At 37.6% G+C, this 16,936-nt stretch overlaps 1 protein-coding gene across 1 annotated transcript in view; it reads left to right on the top strand.

Moving 5' to 3' along the window:
- Positions 1-16,936, top strand: part of USP3 (ubiquitin specific peptidase 3) — a 100,430-nt gene that overhangs the window by 38,977 nt on the left and 44,517 nt on the right. Inside the window, exons 4-8 of the mRNA XM_059057750.2 lie at positions 5,232-5,315; positions 8,688-8,769; positions 10,275-10,357; positions 12,187-12,300; positions 14,888-15,001. Coding sequence (XP_058913733.1) covers positions 5,232-5,315; positions 8,688-8,769; positions 10,275-10,357; positions 12,187-12,300; positions 14,888-15,001 — 477 coding nt within the window. The remainder of the gene's footprint in view (positions 1-5,231; positions 5,316-8,687; positions 8,770-10,274; positions 10,358-12,186; positions 12,301-14,887; positions 15,002-16,936) is intronic.

Here is a 16,936-nt window from a genome sequence, read left to right as displayed (position 1 = left end):
GTTTACTTTAAATCCTTCTTATTGCCTTGGGACTTTTAAATATCAGTATTAGTGGGATAGTTTCCAGTTTGAAAGCAGCATCTCAGCTAAAGACTAATGTAACCAGACAACATTTAAATTCTTATTTACTTCCTACTTTTGTTATTTATTTTCTTTTGACCTCTGGGCCAAGGAGGAAGAAGAAATCAGAACAGGGGATGGGGGCAGCTAGAGACGGGTGTGCTGTGAGGCAACCCTGGTTACACAGCAAAAGGAAGCTGACATGTATTGACCCTCTACCACGTGCCAGGCGCCCCTGGACGTTTTGACCTGTGGAAGCAGGTGCTTTCCTTTTATCATCGTCGTCTAATAACGCGTGTATAGTGCAGTGAATTCAGACAGGACAAAAGTTAAAATCTTAGAAGTAAATGTCCTTCATAGTGACTGTAAGAAGATCTAAAATTGGCTCTTGGCAATAGGACAATTGTGAAAACTTAAAATATTTTAAGCCAGTGAGAACAAATTCAGCCAAAATAAAATTGATTTCTTATAGTTCATTAAAGTTATCTTTATTACCTCTTTATAATATTGGGTAGTATAGTAGAACAGCTAGTATCTTAGATATTTTCTAGGCTAGCAGTGCTGTGCAAGAGAAATAATTCGTCACATATGTAATTTAACATTTTCTAGTAGCTATATTAAAAAAGCAAAGACAAACAGGTTGATTAATTTTAACTGTATATTTTATTTAACCCAGTTATCCAAAATATTATCATGTCAACATGGTAATCCATATAAAATTATTAGACATAGTTTGCATCTTTTTTTAATATGAAACCTTCAAAATCCAGTATGTATTTTACACATATAGCACATCTCCATTCAGATGCTAACTTTTCGTCAGAAATACTTGATCTGTATTTAGTCATAAAAATAGTAGTTAAAAATGTGGATTCCAAACACTATTAAAAATTTTCCAATAAATGAATAAAGTACCAAAAAACCCCATTTTCTTTAATACTTGGCATCTGTTTTGGCAAGACTGACTCATCTTTTTTAGAATAATTGAGTCCGAAGCAAAAGCATATCAGTCTCAAAACTGTATCTAATTTAAGTAAATCCACTAACTCTTGTAACCACTCAGTATTATCAACATCAAATTCAAAGGACCATTATATAAACTGAAAATCAACTCCAAATTTGTCCATATCAACAAAGCATTCTTCAATCTGTTTTTTTTGTGCGTGTGTTACGCGGGCCTCTCACTGTTGTGGCCTCTCCCATTGTGGAGCATAGGCTCCGGACGCGCAGGCTCAGCGGCCATGGCTCACGGGCCCAGCCGCTCCGTGGCATGTGGGATCTTCCCGGACCGGGGCACGAACCCGTGTCCCCTGCATGGGCAGGCAGACTCTCAACCACTACGCCACCAGGGAAGCCCCTCATTCTTCAATTTTTCTTGTAGATTTTGCAGACAACTTACATAATGCTATTGTATTTAAAATCTTCTGTATATTTATTCGTGTTGAAATGTGTAAAATCATTATTGATTTGTATTATGAATAGTTTAAATTTTAACATAAATTCTCATACCTGTCTAGCTAGGTCACACACAAGCTTTTATTCTCTCCTTGGATCTTTAAATTTAACTCATTCATGTGCACTGTGACATAGGTGAAAAAATGTAAATCATGCTGTGATGTTTTCTCTTTGTTCAATATTGGCAGGTGTTCCTTCTGTTTCAAGAAAATCTTGAATTAGAGTTAACAGTGCAGTAAACCTTTGTAAAATTCTTCCATGACTCAAGCAGTGAACATTGGCAAAGAACATGTAGTCATTATATTCATTATCTTCTATTTCTTTTAACAGTTCCATAAACTGGTGATGAGTCAGCTGCATCCATGATACAGTCTACTTTAGAGCACATGTATTTTCAATATGTTAATATGCAATGGATCAAATAAGGGAAATAATTCCATTAAATCTGGGGTTTTGATCCCACGTAGCAGGTCCTTGTCTGTCTTGATAGAAACTTTTTCCTGTCTAGCGAAAGTGACAGATATAAAAGATTAAAAAATATTTACAACATGTGGTTGATTGTTTTTAAGGTTGCAAATAGATGAAGACATTTCAATTTGGAAGTCATTTGAAACAAAACATACCCAAAGTATTAATTGGCCATTGTCTCTTGTCCTGTAAAACTCATCTAAAGCTAAAAGTAAAAGTACTTAAAATTTTCAAATGTTGAATGAATTGATCTTTAATAATGTTAGAAAGGTCTTTTATTCACTAACAATTGCTTGGTGGATCAACTGAAGATCTTTCACTTTTTGTAAAATATCCTTTTTGATCTTTATCTCAAATTCTAAAACATAACTCCCTTAACTGAAATAATAATTTAATGTTTCATCTCTCCATCTAAAAATGGTTTTCTTTCTTGAGCAAGAATTCAAGCTATTTTAAAGCTTGCCAGAATTACAAGCTCAAACCCTTAAAATCACTAAGAAACTTCTTTGTTATACATTTCATTCTGATTTCATTGATTGTGACAAATTTCATTGATTATTTTTTGACTATAGAGAAGCAACTTCTTATTAAATTATGCCTTTGCTGAAAATGACTCAATATTGTCTACTTTATTATCTTAAAACTTTTTTTACACAGCTTATTAATTTGGCTCTTCTGTATTAAATCGTAATTGCCATTATTTGTAAAACTTGTGATACACCTTTTCCACTCGATTCTGCCTCAGTAGTGTGCCTATGTTGTCAATTACACATTTGTGTGTAATCTTTTTTTAAAAGTTCCAAACTTCATTTGGAAGTTAAAATTTTTTTTCATTGTTTTTAACCCAGAAAAATAATTTATTTATATTAATTATTAAAATAAGTATTTCAGTTTAACTACCAATTACGATTTACATAGGTATCACTGTAACTCCTGCTGTCTGCAGAAAATATTCAAATAAGTACATTACAGAGCTTCATTATTGCATAGAAAAATAACTGAAACCTTCTGTTGACATAAACTAGACTGGTGATGTGCTTATGTGTGATCCTAGAAATGACACGTGCACCCACACTGTGTACTGTAGTACATCTTATATGATGTCATAATAAAAGTGAAATATAGCTTTACCAAAACCATAAAGTATTTAATGGAAATATATTTTATACTGCTTTAGTTAAATAAAATTTTATATCAATTAAAATTTTTAAAGATTAAAATGCATTTCCTCAGTTGCATTAGTCACGTTAGGACAGCTCTAGAATCTAGAGAAACTTATTCATTTTAATGATGAACATTCAGAGAGATGAAACAACTAGACCCAGTTAAGTCAGATTACTTCAGAATGGAGCAAGCCCGTAAATGAATTTGTATTTCAAAATATATGAAAACGTTCCTTTAACAAATGTTAAAGGCTGAATTCATGTCACACCAAAAAGAATTACTTTAATAAGAAAAAAATCAGTTATTTCATATAATCTGAAACAATTTGTTTCTTTAAACAAAGAAACCTTTTTTTTTTTTTTTGTAGAAGCTAAGGGGTTTACTTTTCACTGAGATATTCTAGCAGCATGTAAATACATGAAAGATGATCTGAATTTGCTTTTAGACTTCATTCCCCAGATGAACACTAGCATTTGGAGTTATTTTTGTTTTGAACACTGGGTATACTTTTAACCAAAATACATGCATATATTTATGCAAACATAGAATGAAAATATAAGCAGGAATTAGAGTAACAAGACAATTTCATTCTTTAGTGAATGCCTGAGGTTCATGGAGGAACCAAGTGCCTTAAACCCAGATTTGCAGAGTAGACCTTACCCTCTTAACATTTATGCTGAGAGGAAGCAAGGAATTAAACCTTTTCGCTAGTTTAATTCCTTTATGTCTTTGTCCTAAAACTGATAAGGAATTATTTTCCTGCCAATTGCTGGCACTTTGATCATAGAGAAACGGTCTAGGATGTAAAAAGTAGCTTTTGCTATTTGTAGAAACGTTAGGGATTGACCACGGGAGCTTGGAGAATACGTTAGAGACTCTTGATTGACAACATAGGCAGTCAGTTAATGCGGAAGGGCGTGTTAAATAATTACATATATATTTTACTTAAAGTTTTCAAAAGCACTCACTTACATTTTGAATTCTGTGAATAAGGGACACAAGCCATGCTTTTGTATGTAATTTTTTTTTTTAATTACTTTCCCCCATCCTATTTGCAATTTTTTTATAGACTGGTTTCAGGTATGTAAGAAATGTTTTTTTGGATTCTGCTAGAGATGACCTAATTTTTACTAATTGCTATGCATTCAAAGTTTTGTTTGCTCAGAATGGCAGTGTTATTGTCATCATTCTTTGGTAGTTATAATAAGTGGTTTTGTACAAAGCTGCAGTTCAAAAGAATATTTTGGTACTAGCTGGTAAGTTGTTTTTTGTTTTTTTTTTTGGTAAGTTGTTTTTATTAAAATTGGCCTTACTCTAGGAAGAAAATGCTAATGTACAAGTTAAAGTTTATTATGTGTGATTCCTTATATTATTTGCTTATTGACTTGCTAAAATACACACACACACACACACACACACACACACACACACAATATCAGTTTTAAGGAACATCTTAAATGTCTTTCTTCAAAGCGGTTATCGGTTTCCTGAAAGATGTAGCCACTGTTTTATACTTTTGTTTTCTAACACCTTGGAATGAAAAGATTCATTCTTCTCAACCATCTGAATTCAGTTTATTTAAATTAAATTATGTGTAAAATATATGGCTTTTAGGTTTTTTTATTCAAATATCCCTACAGGTTAATTACTTTTTTCCTGCTTTTCTCTTAAATCTCTCCTCCCTGCAAACTCTCCATTAATTTGAGTTGGGGAGGATCACATTAAAGATTTAGGCTTCGTGCTACATGAACAGAATTGGTGCTTTGTATTTCATTTTCCATGTATTATGTACCACTGAAAAGAATATAACACATGTAGTAGCGTATTTCATTTTTGAAAGAGGAATTGAAGAGCTTTTGAATAAAAATGTGTAAAGAAACTGGTGTTCATTGCCTACGTGGCTTTTAAAAAGGACTCTTAAAAAGCATTCCATTGTGGATTCCAAGTCCTCTTTAAACTCACCACTGACAGTAACTGCCTGCAGAGACATGTGATCATCTTGGCAGTAGCCTGGCCTTTTAGTGATTTCATTACTGTGGTTTCCTCAAGCTCTTTACACACATTGATTAATATTTTCCTTGCAGTTATCGCTGTGATGATTTTGTGATTAATGACAACAAGCTGGGACTGGTACAGAAGGTCAGAGAACACTTACAGAACTTGGAAAAGTAAGTAATAGGCCTTGGGAAAGAAGGGATGCAGTGGGGTTGAGGGGTCTTTCAGCATTTCTGAGTGGGATTTTTGTTTATGAGTTCCATAACTTCATCACGTTTTTAGTGTGATTGAAATGTGAACAAAATAAACTTTGGAGTTGGGTATCTGAAAATGCCCATAGTCAGTGATCACAGCTCAGCATTTATGTTGTTTAATATTTGTCATAAACCATATCCAAGGGCTCCAGAGCCTGGTTTTTAGTTATTATCCACCAGCTTATAAGCTCCTCAGTTTATTTGCAAGGGGAATTTTGGTAGTGCAAGGGAAGGGCAAAAAATGATACAAAATCATTATAGAGTTACCTTTGATATTAGAAAATCCTTATCCAAATGTATTATGAGGTCTTCTTAGAAACTCTGAAATTTATGTATCAAGGGAAAATAGGTTTAATTATATTATTGTTCAGCGTGCATCTGTGTGACAAGATCCTAGTTTCTTCTTTTCCTTTTTTTGTTAGGGTCAGTATTTATCACTTGAAAGTATAGGAAGCTGTGAAATGCTTTGTCATTGTAAAGAAATTAAGCTGTTTAAGTGAACGAAATTATTTTTTGCTATAGCCAAATAGGTTAGTCCGATAAAACTCACTAGACCCAAAATTCAAGCAGTAAACAGAAACCCCAGTAGCAATGTCTTTGAAGCTGCAGTGGATAGAAGCACGGCCCTGGAATGGTCGCTGACTCAGGTGAAATTTGTGTAAATCACCCCTAATCGTCAGGTGCCATCTAATTTATTTATTTTTTGTTGTTTTTTAAAAAATCTTTATTGGAGTATAATTGCTTTACAACATCTTATTTATTTTGACAGTCAATGTATAAATGGTATTGTGAGAACATGCCACAAGTGGGAGTCCTTTAGCAAATTTACATGTGAAGCCAACAGAGTACTTTAAAATTGAGTGCTGAGAGGGAATAACCTGTTCTTTGAGTGAAACACTGTCTAGCTTTGGTTAACCAAAGTCTCTGTGCATGTCTCTGTCTAAATAGACTATAAGCTGATAAGGGAAGAATTGATTTCTTTGAAATCTAAGCCAATTAGAACAGTCTGGGTTTAAGTGCACTTTGGCTTGTCATCTTGGGGCTCCTCACTTTTTCAAAGCGCCTCCTCCCTTTTAATTTGAACAAAGCAGCAGGATCATATCTAGGGTTAGAGACGTAGGTATAGACACACAGATCTAGAATATTGAATTTGGTCTGAAATAATCACAATTAACTGTGAAGTAGGAGATTCCTGCAGTAATTTATGTAAATATCACTCTTTGGTGTGGTGATGTCATTGTAAAGATCTTACTCACTTGATTCTTTGTTATAGAAGTAGGTAGCTACCAAATTATTTCTTCCTGCTACTAATAGTTTTCTCTAAGAAAAGACTATCATCTCCATGACAAATAAATTCATCAGAACTAAGTCAAAGGGAAAACCGGACGTTCAAGAACCTGCATGCGTTTATGCAGATATTGAATCTTTTATTTCCATTTATTTCTTCATCAGGTAAAAGATGTCACAGACTGCCTTGTCTACACTTCTCCTTGGTCCCACTGAAAAGCTACTTTGCAATCCTTTTTCTATGTCGATAAACATTACCTAAATTTATTTTTATTTTTTCAAACATAGCCTTTAATCTGTAATGGAAGCTACAATGAAAGAACTATGATTACATTTGAGTTTTACTTTAGACTATTTAGTGTATCCTCTGGAGAAGCACTGCGCACCAGAAACGTTATATTAATCTACACTGTCCAGTATGGTAGCCACTAGACACATGTGACTCTTGAGTACTTGAAAATTAGCTAGTGTGACGAGGAACTGAATTTTACTTTTTTTTTTTTTTTTTTTTTTTTTGTGGTACGCGAGCCTCTCACTGTTGCGGCCCCTCCCATTGCGGAGCACAGGCTCCGGACGCGCAGGCTCAGCGGCCATGGCTCACGGGCCCAGCCGCTCCGCGGCATGTGGGATCTTCCCGGACCGGGGCACGAACCCGCGTCCCCTGCATCGGCAGGCGGACTCTCAACCACTGCGCCACCAGGGAAGCCCTGAATTTTACATTTTTAAGTTTAATTAATTTAAATTTATTAGCCACATGTTGTGAGCAGCTACCATATTAAATAGCGTGGATCTAAAGCATTCTACCATTTTGAGAATCATTGATGGTAAAATTTAATAACATAGTTTTAAAAAGCTAAATGTTTTTTTGTATAGGTTAAAACTAAAAGTTAACTATTAGGCATTGTCACAGTATATACACTGTGCTTGTGACTGAACTTCCTTACCTACAGAATTTGTGAAGGAATAACTTAACATTGTAGTACATATGGGATTATCTCTCTTTACCTCATAGTCACCAGTACACTGAGAGGGACATACATTTCTGAAGACATTTTTCCTAAGAATATTTTTAGATTTGAAACAGCTGACTGTCACTAGATCTGATGCTCTAAAGACAGTTCATGTGGAAATTCTGGAAAGAAAAATAATTATGTATTTTCTTTGGATTAGCCTGGTACTTTTGGAAGATGGGAAAGAGTTGGTAGACTTAAAAAGTCTATGTTGTTTAATAGTAACTTTCACTTCCTTTAGATTAGTTCCCCTGATGCATAATAATTTTAAAGTGACCCTTTGAAGATAGGAATTATTTTCTAATAAATTTCAAACTTAATATCTCTTTCAATGAGAAACATTTAGATAATTTAAATTCAGAATTTATGTGCTAATTGGGATTTGTTTTAGAATATGCTTTGTAGCATAGCTGAATCAAATGAATTGATATATGCCTATGTATCTATAATTTATTTATTATTCTGCAAACTCAGATTACATCATCATCTATTACAACATATTAACAAAACATGATACCTTTATCAAAATTAAGAAAGAAGTGGCATAGTATTTGAGACTGAATGTTAAATCTCAGAATAATCAAGTCAGACCAGTGTTTTTCTTTTTTATGAGTAGTGGGTGTTCTCTTGTTTGAAGCTTCACCATTGATTAGGTAGATAGAGCGGTGGAGGAGAGGGACTGTCCAACAGACCATATCCACTTGGCCAGCTTTTCTGGAAAGTGCCTGGGGGTGGCAGCTTCCAGCCACCCCCGCCACCCCCCCACCCCCGGCTGCTGGAGGAGCAGTGGGGATTTCTAAGGGAAGTGGAACTCCTCAGTTATTTGAAATACTTGTGGGCCACAGTGACCTAATGGGTCACTTCCTGGCCTGGCTGAGAAGCCAGGCAGGGCTTCATATCCTACATACTTAGAACAGCCATGTTTACTCTGTCCTGCTGTGTAGTGTTGTGTATGTATGAATGTCTTTTTGACTGTCTGTTTGTGCTTTAATAGCTCAGCTTTCACAGCTGACAGGCACAGGAAAAGAAAACTTTTGGAAAACTCATCACTGAACAGCAAGTTACTAAAAGTAAATGTAAGTAATTAAAATGTATTCAAATATAAGAATTGGTTGAGATTCTAGTCACCATTTGATTACAATTCTAACATTAATGTTGACCTTTATAAACTTTTATAAATGTATGCCTTGGATTTGGAATATTTTACAAAATGTTTGCCACTTGTACTAATGATTCTTGACGTGACATAATACCCCAGAGAGTCTGTCTGTCAGTGCCTTCCTTCCGTCAGGATGATTACCGTGCTCCTCTGCCTTAGCAGGCATTTGTTCTTAACGCCCCCTCATGTACCTTATTACTCCATCTCTATAGGATCCCAAAGATCCTTGCTTCCTGCTGTTGAAGGTCCCTAGTGCAAATTCTATGGGTCTGGGGCTTCCCTGGTGGCACAGTGGTTAAGAATCCGCCTGCCAATGCAGGGGACACGGGTTCGAGCCCTGGTCCGGGAAGATCCCACATGCCGCGGAGCGACTAAGCCCGTGCGCCACAACTATGAGCCTGCGCTCTAGAGCCCGCGAGCCACAACTACTGAAGCCCGTGCGCCTAGAGCCCGTGCTCTGCAACAAGAGAAGCCACCGCAACGAGAAGCCCATGCACCTCAACTAGAGAAGGCCCGCAGGTAGCAACAAAGACCCAACACAGCCAAAAAAATAAATAAAATAAAAATCTTAAAAAAAAATGCTTTGGGTCTGAAGTTTTGGTAAGTTTTTTCCTTAGGACTTCATTAATACAATTTCACCATAAAAGAATATGCTTCCTCATTCTGATACCCATCTCTTACCAGATGTGTGGCCATTAATGGAGTAACAAAGTGTAAAGATGACTAAATATTGGAAAATATACCAGTAATTTTGTCCTGCATCTACCTCTCTGCTGTCATGCTACCTCTGTTTAGACACACACTTAATTAAAAGTATTACAATTTTGTGGAAGAAAGAGCTAAAGTGATGCTTTGGGTTGGATGGGTAGATTCACTAACCATGTGTAGTATTCAGACATCACAGTGCATTTGTACAGCTAATCAAAAAACAAAGCCTTAGTCTTTAAGGGAAGTTCAGGTAGATTTTCCAGATTGATATTCCATTGCTAGGAAAACATGTATTGGTCATTTGCATGGCTTAGAGTTAAAAGCTGGGGGACAGAAATACTTGGCATGTTTATATTTTTTCCAATTTGTAGTAGCTTTAATAGAGTCTTATGACAGCATTAAGTCTTAAACTTACTTCTTTTAAGGATCTTCCTGGTTTTTGCATTGTGTACTCCACAGTACTTTATTAATGGTGACTCCCTCATAAGCTTCCATTTAGAACAATCCTAGGATCAGAAACAGCCTTCTAAAAATATCCAGACACGTTTACAGAGAGTAGAAAGAGAATTTGAAATATTTGTTGGACTGAGAAGTATCAATTCCAAACTGGCTTGTTGCTAGAGTTTCAAATATAGGCCTTTGTTCTTCTTTGATGTTGAAACAGTTGGCCTTCTCTTGGTATTACTGAAGGCCACCTCTTGTTCCATTCTACAGGGAAGCACCACTGCCATTTGTGCCACAGGCCTTCGGAATTTGGGGAACACGTGTTTCATGAACGCCATCCTTCAGTCACTCAGGTACTGTTACAGTCAGAGCTTAAGTATCTGACGTTAGTTTCTGGTGGAATGGTTAAGAGCAAAGGCTCTGGGTTCAGATCCTGTCTCTGCCACTAACTCTAGCCTAGTAACTTGGGGCAAGTTACCTCAGTTCCCTGTGCCTTAGTTTTCCCATCAGTGAAGTTGGGGATAATAGTCTACCTCACGGGGCAGTCAGGAAGATATTATATAATTTACATAAAGTGCTTACAACAGTGCCTAGCAGTAAGTAACTGTTAGCTGTTATTATTTAGTTCCTGTTCCTTCTTGAATAGGTTTGAGCACAGGCCAGCAAACTTCTGTAAAAGGCCAGATTAAATAAATATTTTTAATCTTTGCATGCCACATCCAGGCTTTCTCACACATCTTTTCCTCCCTTCAATACCCATCTCCCTTTTAAACAACTCTTTAAGAATATAAAACTCTGGCTTCCCTGGTGGCGCAGTGGTTGAGAATCCGCCTGCCGATGCAGGGGACACAGGTTCGTGCCCCGGTCCGGGAAGATCCCACATGCCGCGGAGCGGCTGGGCCTGTGAGCCATGGCCGCTGAGCCTGCGCGTCCGGAGCCTGTGCTCCGCCGCAACGGGAGAGGCCACAACAGTGAGAGGCCCGTGTACCACCAAAAAAAAAAAAAAGAATATAAAACTCACTTTAAAAATATAAAAGCTCACTGGCCCAGGGTCAGATTTGTCCTGTGGGCCATAGTTTGCAGACCCCTGGGCTATAAGGAACCTTTTTCAGATAACTTAGTTCAGTCATTAGTTGAGTCTTAAGTACAGTCATAAGATCAGATGTTTAGAGGATCTTCAAAATGTAAGATGAGCAGGGACTTCCCTGGTGGTACAGCAGTTGACTCTGTGCTTCCACTGCAGGGGGCTCGGGTTCGATTCCTGGTCAGGGAACTAAGATCCCACACGCTGTGTGGCCAAAAAAAAAAAAAAGAGTAAGATGAGCAGGAAAAATAAAATAGACAACAAAGCTGACCTAAGTTATACAGAAGAAATTATTTAGAAAGTTGTATACTTTTAGATTTTAATGTGGTATCAAAGACCACAGTAAATTATTTTCCCAAGGCCACCTTGCTAATAAGGAACAGAAGCCATGTGTGATCTCTCCTTAAAGGTACTGGCTCTCAGCTTATCTAGTCTTGCTCAAAGAAGAAATTCTAGTCACTACTGAATTCTCCTTGTTACTCTGTATAGTGTATTTAAACAATATGGTTGGTTTCATGGCTTTTATTTGAGGAAATTATTGAACACTTGGGAACAAAGACCCTGAAAAGAAAGGAATGGTGACAGTCTATAGATGGGAAGGGGGAATTGAGGATTTCTGGAACAGAGATTTTGCTCTAAGTTCTTTGTTTATCTTTGCAAAGTCATCTACTTATATTCCCTTTTAAAAAAAAATATGCATTTATTTATTTATTTGGTTGCTCTGGGTCTTAGTTGCAGCAGGCGGGCTCCTTAGTTGTGGCTCCAGGGCTCCTAAGTTGTGGCATGCAAACTCTTAGTTGCAGCATGCATGTGGGATCTAGTTCCCTGACCAGGGATTGAACCCGGGCGCCCTGCATTGGGAGTGCAGAGTCTTACTCACTGTGCCACCAGGGAAGTCCCCCTTATATTGTTTTCTTGGAGTAAATGAGGAACTTAATGAAGAAATGCAATGTTAAGAGATTGCACTGAGTACCATTTTAATGAGAAATTGAAATATCACATTTTCAAAATCCATATACTGTATAGGTCTCATAGTGCTTTCTTTACTTCTTAATACATTGAAAAATTAATAATTTTTTTCCCTTCCTTTTAAAATAGTAACATTGAGCAGTTTTGCTGTTATTTCAAAGAGCTGCCTGCTGTGGAGTTAAGGAATGGGAAGACAGCAGGAAGGCGAACGTACCATACCAGGAGCCAGGGGGACAACAACGTGTGAGTCTAAGAATATGTCCTTTCTGGCTTTGAGCTACAGAACAAATGGCTCTACTGGTGATTTCCATTGCATTATCTGAGTTAATAGGCACATGCATTAAAAAAACAACAACAAGAACACCAAAACAACTCTCGATTGTGTTTGAGTATCTAGCTAGCAATCTTAATAATTGTTGGAATTCTTTTATTTCTATTTACCTAGTAGGCAGGACAAATGTAGCACTCTGCTTTTTGAGTCTGTGAATTGGGGCATTCTAAAATTGACATCTACGAAGGAAGTACAGTTCTAGGTATAGACCAGCGTGAATAGCATTAGTCTTTGTGAATTGATTTGTCTGATAGGGTTAAGTAAACCTGTCTTGGAGAATTAAATTAATTTGTAGTTATCAAATTAATTATGGAGCAGTACAGTCAATTTTTAGTTGATATGGAAGGGGAAAAAAGTTGACAAGTGATTATTGAGAACCAAACCAATATATATTCAAATTCAGTGCAGCCATGTTCTCTTTGGGGTTCAGAAAGATTTATCATATTATCATGGCTCTAAGAGGGGTATCGTAACATTACTGAAATAGAGCTACGATTTATCATCTGTATGTATTTTAAGGTAATGTTTTCCCTGCCTGCCCGTCCCTGCTCCCGCACACCCCATCCCCACACATTCTGAAAAGCCGTCTTATAATCTGACAGTGTTCTGCCTAGATGCCTGAGGGAGAATAGGATAGGCCGTGTTAGAATAGTGTGGAGTATGCAGTGAAGCCAGGCATTGGAGCAGGGATGGAATGATAGCACTAGAAGTGGTGTTTTAAGAGTTTACTTTGGTAGCAGCATATAGGATGAGCTGGAACGTGCCTGCTGCATTCAAGGAGGCTTTTCACTTTATAGTAATTGGTTAGAGGGAATAGCCGTGAAATGAAGAGGAAAAAAGTACATGTGCACAAAAGTTAAGGGAAGAATTAGTAGTACTTGATGCATTAGTGTCATTTAGGGTTTAGTTACGAATTATAGAAATTGCCGCTGGCCGTTTTAGGCAGAAAAGGAATTTATTGAAAGTCTGTTGGTGAGCTTACCATTACTGGATAGGGGGACAATCAGGTCTGGAGTCTCGGCATCCATAAGGGTGCCCCATTAGGACCGCTGTCCATGCTGCACCGAAGTTCCCATTGCCGGCACTGCTGCAGTTGGGTGCTGGGTGGATGCTGCTGTTACTGCTGCCCCTGCACTCCTGACCGTGCTCTTTGCCACCAGAAACAATCTGGCACTGTTCCAGCTTCAAATAGGCATAGCCAGGCCACGAACCTGAGTCCTGGCTTCAAGGCGGAGTGGGCGAGGGCTGAGAGAGCAAGTACCTGGCCTTTTCAGCTTCCACAGTGGGAGGCAGGCTTTGACTCTTAAGGTGGGGCTCCTCAAACATAGGATGAGGGTTCAGGTACTAGGGAGTAAAAAATATGATTTGTATCTCAGGAACCTACTGGATAACAGGGGTTGAGAAAGAAGATAGTGAGATCCCCTGTGATATCAACCAGGTATCCACGAGTATGGTAGCTGTATTGACACATACAGTCATTGAAGTTGAGGAGGTGTATAAGTTTACCTACATGCATAGAAGACCAAAACTAACAGTGACTTAAACACCCATGGTTTATCTTCTCACGTAAAAGTTGGAGGTTATCCATCTAGGTTTGTTTCACACAATCACTGGGCTCCTCTGGCTCTCTGTCCCACCAGCCCTGGGTGAGACTCTTATCCACATCATCCACAATGGTGCTGGCGCACCACCGTTTTGTCCTCATTCTAGCTGGAAGGCAGAAGGAAGGGGTGAATAAGAAGGACCACTCTTTCTCTTTAAGGGAATTTGTCAGAAATTGGGCACACTCAAATTTTTTTTTTATTCCAGGAGCTCATGTGCCAAGAAAAAAATGTAAGTTGTATTCCTGTGAGAGAAGGGGTGATTGGAGACTGAGGGGCAGTAGGGAGAGTACGGAGAGCAGGTTTAGGACACACTGAGTTAGGAGAGACAAGAGGGCAGCCAGTAGAAAATTCCTGTTGGAACCCGGAGACAGCTGAATAAAAGTGGTCATGAGAAAAATCTGGAGTTTAGATTTGGATTTGAGAGTCATTGGTATAGAGGTGAGTGTTGAAGCTTTGTGGCCAGATGAACTCTGCGGCAGAGCTGAGCAGACAGTCACGCACCGAGGTCTGGGAAGTGCGCTCCTAGAGAGGGGCAGGAAGGAGAAAGGCAAGAGATGGAGAAAGAGATTCTATTACTTGTTTTACGGGTTTTTTTGAAACATTACATTCTTAGGTAATTTGTAATTTGATTTGTAACTTATCCATTGCTTTATTTTACAAGTGTGGCATACTCAGAGTTCAACATATAGTTAAAAAACTAGTTTTGTCTGTAATTACTGCTATTTGTATGGGTTTTGAGATGCTGTACTTAGCTGTCAGGTTTAGTTCAGAAGAGACCAAACTCTTTTTATGTTTTCATTTTTTATTTGTGGATTTTAGACAGTTTGTCATTGTGTATTGAAATAGTAGCCTCTCACTAATGCTGAGCGTCTCATCATCCCCTGCTCTTTTCTAGGTCTTTGGTGGAAGAGTTTAGAAAGACACTCTGTGCATTATGGCAAGGTAGCCAGACTGCATTTAGCCCAGAGTCCTTATTTTATGTTGTTTGGAAGATTATGCCGAATTTTAGGTAAGTATTATTTAATGAAGGATATTTAAAACATTAATATTAGTCTTTACACTGTTCCTGAAATAATTTCCAACAAAGTGGTGGTATTCTCAATAATGAAACCAGTGTTTTGTTTTTTTAAGGAGAAGAGCAGAAGTTGGATATATCCTACTAGACAAATGTGTTTAAATAATAGATAGACCTTAGGAAAATCTTTAACAAAAGGCAGGGCATTTTGTTGTTATAAAAACAAAGCCCTTATAAATAACTTAACATGGTCTAGGAAAACATACTGGACAAAATTTCCTTGATTTTTTTCAAAATCTTATACAGAGTAATTATCATCATACACTGTCCTGTTATTTCAGCTAAAAAAAAAAAATCCAAACGTAATCAGTAGAAAACCATGGTATCATATTCACTGTTCTGGTCTGGGTTCTAAAGACCTTACAAGACTGTAGTTAAGTCCATTGGGATTCATTCGCTTTCCAGAAGGTAACACAGTTAACACATCATCTCCTAATGTGGTTATAGAGTCACAGCGTTTCCCGTGTTCTTTATCTGGTCTTGCTTGAGTGGGGAAACAGCCCTGCTGTCAGAGAAATCTACCTCTTCTCCTAAGCTAGTCCTCCCGGTAGGTAACAGCAGATCTGAAGCACTATGGGTGCTTGACAGCAGCCTTTGCCACTTTCTGCTGATTTTATCTTTCTGAAGCACGTCATGGTTCCTACTAGTCATGATTTTGGCACCTTACGTACAGCCCTCTCCTTCTTTTTTAAAACCAGCACGCTCTAGTAAAACTCAGCAATATATCTTGCTTTACTGTCTCAGAGTGGTTTAGATATATTGGTAGTATAGAGAAATGTCTAAAGGGTAACAGCTTCAAAGGACTATAATTTGTTGCCTTACCGAAGAGTCAAGCCTTGAGGATCAGACATAATTGACTATTGTTAACCCTGGTCTTTGTTTTGAAGGAAATTTCTTTTATATTTCATGTTATTTAAATCTCTCCTGAGAAGGAGAGAAATAATTTCGTAAGAATTTTAGAATTTCCTGACTCTAAATAGGAAAGGTAGAAATGATTAAGTTACTGCTAATCACGTCTAGACTTGATATAAAATTTCTAACAATCACCTACTTAGACTCTTGATAGGGATTTAATCTTTGTGTTTGGTTTTAATATAGAAATTCCTTCCATTTGTTGAATGTCTGTCATGTGTCGAGCACTTTAGGTATTGTATATCTGATCTTCATTAAGAAACACAACAAAATTCCCATCAGGGTAAGAAGTGTTAGCCGCACCTGAAAGAAGATGGAACTGAGACAGAGGAGAGTAGTTTGTTCAGTTTTATACATCTAGTAGGTGTTGGGACCAGAATTAGAACCCAGGTCTTTGGGGTGTTGGTCAGCGATAGATGTGTTAACAGTAATTTGTCCGCGTGCTCCAGTGAGGCCCACCAACCACTCTTCTACTTGGTTCCCATGGTGACTCAGTTCCCTCTTCATTTAATAGAATTCTACTTTTCATCTAAATCTGCCCATATCTCTGCTCTTTCTAGTTTCTTTAGCCCAGCTGTGAGCATGATTTAGTTTTTAGCTGCTTACTTTTACTCATTCCATTATTCCTACCAATGAAGGGAAAGAACTTTTGGAATGGGTAACCAGGTTGAGAAATTCGGATGGCGTTTCCGGAGTGATTCCTAGTACATGTGAACTCTTAGATTTCCTTAATGACTGATCAGAATAGGATGTCTGTGTGTTCTTAGCAGGGCTTTCTCTTCATTCTGTAGTAATTCAGATTGTTTCTCACTTTCATGTAATCAGAGAATAATTTTCTCTGGGTTAGCTCTAGATCTTGAGATTATATCATGAATAAAGTTTTAGTGCAGGGTCACTGCACAATGCCCAGGTGTGAGGTAGGGTTTTCTTCTCGTAATTGTTAATCCTATTATGTCT

This window comes from Kogia breviceps, chromosome 3 (assembly GCF_026419965.1).
Source record: "Kogia breviceps isolate mKogBre1 chromosome 3, mKogBre1 haplotype 1, whole genome shotgun sequence".
Taxonomy (NCBI): Eukaryota; Metazoa; Chordata; class Mammalia; order Artiodactyla; family Physeteridae; genus Kogia; species Kogia breviceps.
The sequence above is the reverse complement of the archived record's forward strand: the minus strand, read 5'-3'. Positions and strand labels throughout refer to the sequence as shown.